The 2,583-nt window shown below is 41.5% G+C and overlaps 1 protein-coding gene across 1 annotated transcript in view; it reads right to left on the bottom strand.

The window, feature by feature from the left end:
- The window catches only part of LOC109886074 (macoilin-1), a 17,500-nt gene extending 15,366 nt beyond the window's left edge, over positions 1-2,134 (bottom strand). Inside the window, 1 exon segment of the mRNA XM_031789281.1 lies at positions 1,894-2,134. Within this exon segment, the coding sequence (XP_031645141.1) occupies positions 1,894-1,973 (80 nt within the window). The 5' untranslated portion in view covers positions 1,974-2,134.
- Between the last annotated feature and the right edge of the window lie 449 nt (positions 2,135-2,583).

The following is a 2,583-nucleotide window of genomic DNA, read 5'->3' as shown; positions in this document are numbered from 1 at the left end:
GAAGGGAAAGCCTTGACTATGTACAGACTCAGTGAGCATAGCCTTGCTATTGAGAAAGGCCGCCGTAGGCAGACATGGCTCTCAAGAGAAGACAGGCTATGTGCTCACTGCCCACAAAATGAGGTGGCTGGAAACTGAGCTGCACTTCCTAACCTCCTGCCCAATGTATGACCATATTAGAGAGACATATTTCCCTCAGATTACACAGATCCACAAAGAATTCGAAAACAAATCCAATTTTGAAAAACTCCCATATCTACTGGGTGAAATTCCACAGTGTGCCATCACAGCAGCAAGATTTGTGACCTGTTGCCACGAGAAAAGGGCAACCAGTGAAGAACAAACACCATTGTAAATACAACCCATATTTATGCTTAATTATTTTATCTTGTGTCCTTTAGCCATTTGTACATTGTTAGAACACTGTATATATATATAATATGACATGTGTAATGTCTTTACTGTTTTGAAACTTCTGTATGTGTAATGTTTACTGTTAATTTTTGTTGTTTTTCACTTTATATATTCACTTTGTATGTTGTCTACCTCACTTGCTTTGGCAATGTTAACACATGTTTCCCATGCCAATAAAGCCCTTGAATTGAATTGAATTGAATTGAGAGAGAGACAGAGAGAGATAGACAGAGAGAGAGAGAGAGAGCGAGAGGAGATAGAGAGAGAGAGAGCGAGAGAGAGAGAGAGAGAGAGAGAGAGAGAGAGAGAGAGAGAGAGAGAGAGAGAGAGAGAGAGAGAGCGAGAGAGAGAGAGAGAGAGAGAGAGAGAGAGAATTGAATTGAATTGAATTGAGAGAGAGAGAGCCCAAACAGTAAACTAGCTCTGGTCCAAGGTATTAATGTGTTCCTCTACTAACCAGTAATGGAACATGTGTCACTACCGCCCTGGACCAGAGCTAGTGAAAAGCTCCCTGTGATATGATCACTACAACAGTCATTCATATAAACAACACAGTGTTTACAGACAACATCTTTCTCCCGATTTCAGCCACGAGGTAATCTGCAACCACATGACCACAGGGTTTCCGATGTTGTTTAAAAAATTAACATTTAAAAAAGAGAGGCATTTGCACTGAATAACAGAAAAAGTTCATTCATATTTGTTCCTTTAATGAATCCGAAATTCATCCCCACTCGTTGATATACAGACTCCTGGTTGTACAGTCCCTTCATACTAAATCTCTGGTCCAGAGCGTATAGTCTTTGTTCATACTGTACAAGGCCAGAAATACAGAACCCTGACACTGTGCCAGACAGTGGCGTATGTCTATCAGAGGATCGGAGAGAACATTAAAACCCGGTTTTTCAACAGCTGCTTTGCTGTGTGATCAATGGAGGTTTGCTGCTGACAATGTAATGAAGTGCTCACAAGTGTAGATGAACAGTCAAGCTTTGGATAACTAGCTAACTTAGTTATACAGGGCTACCAGACAGTGAGTGAGTATACAAAGAACATATTGTCATGTTTGGCTTGGATGTCCAGCTAACTATCAGTAAGACACTAATTAACCGTGCAATAAAATAATGATCTCTGTGTGAATGCATTTTTAGCACGTTTTCCAATGCCATGTGATTGTCTCGTCCATGTGAATGCAGTCGGTGTTGTTTACATTTTGGAACAAATCCCTGAAACTGTCAGAATATAAAGCGAACTAACAAGCAGCTGCTACTTAGTTAATATTACATAGTTAGGCCTTCCGAAACAGGCTATTAGACATTTGAAAAGGACACATTAATAGTCACGCTAAAGCAGGGGAGGGGGGGGGGGGGGTTATTTGACACACTACACGACAGCGAAGTGTCTTGTCTGATATATCTCAGACGCCATTATTGTACGATCATGTCCCCTAACTAGAGCCCCCTTTCTTTCCGTCGGTACCTGCTATATATACCCTCGGTGATTCGGTTCCGTTTTAACGGGCGTCGGAGCTTGCTGCAGTCCGCATTGCGCCGCTTCATCCTCCCTCCTGTGGATTCGGTTCTGATACAAGTCCGGTAATTATAACGAAAATGTCAGGCGAACGATCAGATATGGACATTTCTACAAATATACAGCATTGTTGCTTTCTGGACGTGAAACAAAGAAAGAAATAAAAAACACTGTATCGTGGGCCCCTCCCCCTTCCCGTCATACGTCACGACGCATGCCACGTCATTCATACGCCTCCGTAGTAAGAAAAATGTCTGCCCCCATGGATGGAGCAAATGTTTATCCAATTTCAATGTTTGTACTTTGAAGGTATGAGTGATTTTCATTCAGTTGTTTAAATGTGCACTGTGGTTACTGTAGTGTGTTTTTAAAATAAAGTTGTCACCTCTATATGTTGTTTTGTTGACGTCAAAAGTCCGTACAAATGCACTAGCACAAGCTGCGTCCTCGGACATGCTTGTAAATATGCTAACGTTAGCTAGCTAGCCCTGTTAGCAGTTACTGGGACGTTAGCCACCGTAATAACTTTAATGTGCCGCTAAGGTAGCTTTTATTATCCCATTGTATTTACCTTTACTTCTACTGTATGTTACATACTAGGTAACTATCTAGCTAATGTTGGTAGGTATCACCCACAGA

This window comes from Oncorhynchus kisutch, linkage group LG14 (genome assembly GCF_002021735.2).
Source record: "Oncorhynchus kisutch isolate 150728-3 linkage group LG14, Okis_V2, whole genome shotgun sequence".
In the NCBI taxonomy this organism is placed as follows: Eukaryota; Metazoa; Chordata; class Actinopteri; order Salmoniformes; family Salmonidae; genus Oncorhynchus; species Oncorhynchus kisutch.
This window is presented reverse-complemented; position numbering and strand designations above follow the sequence as displayed.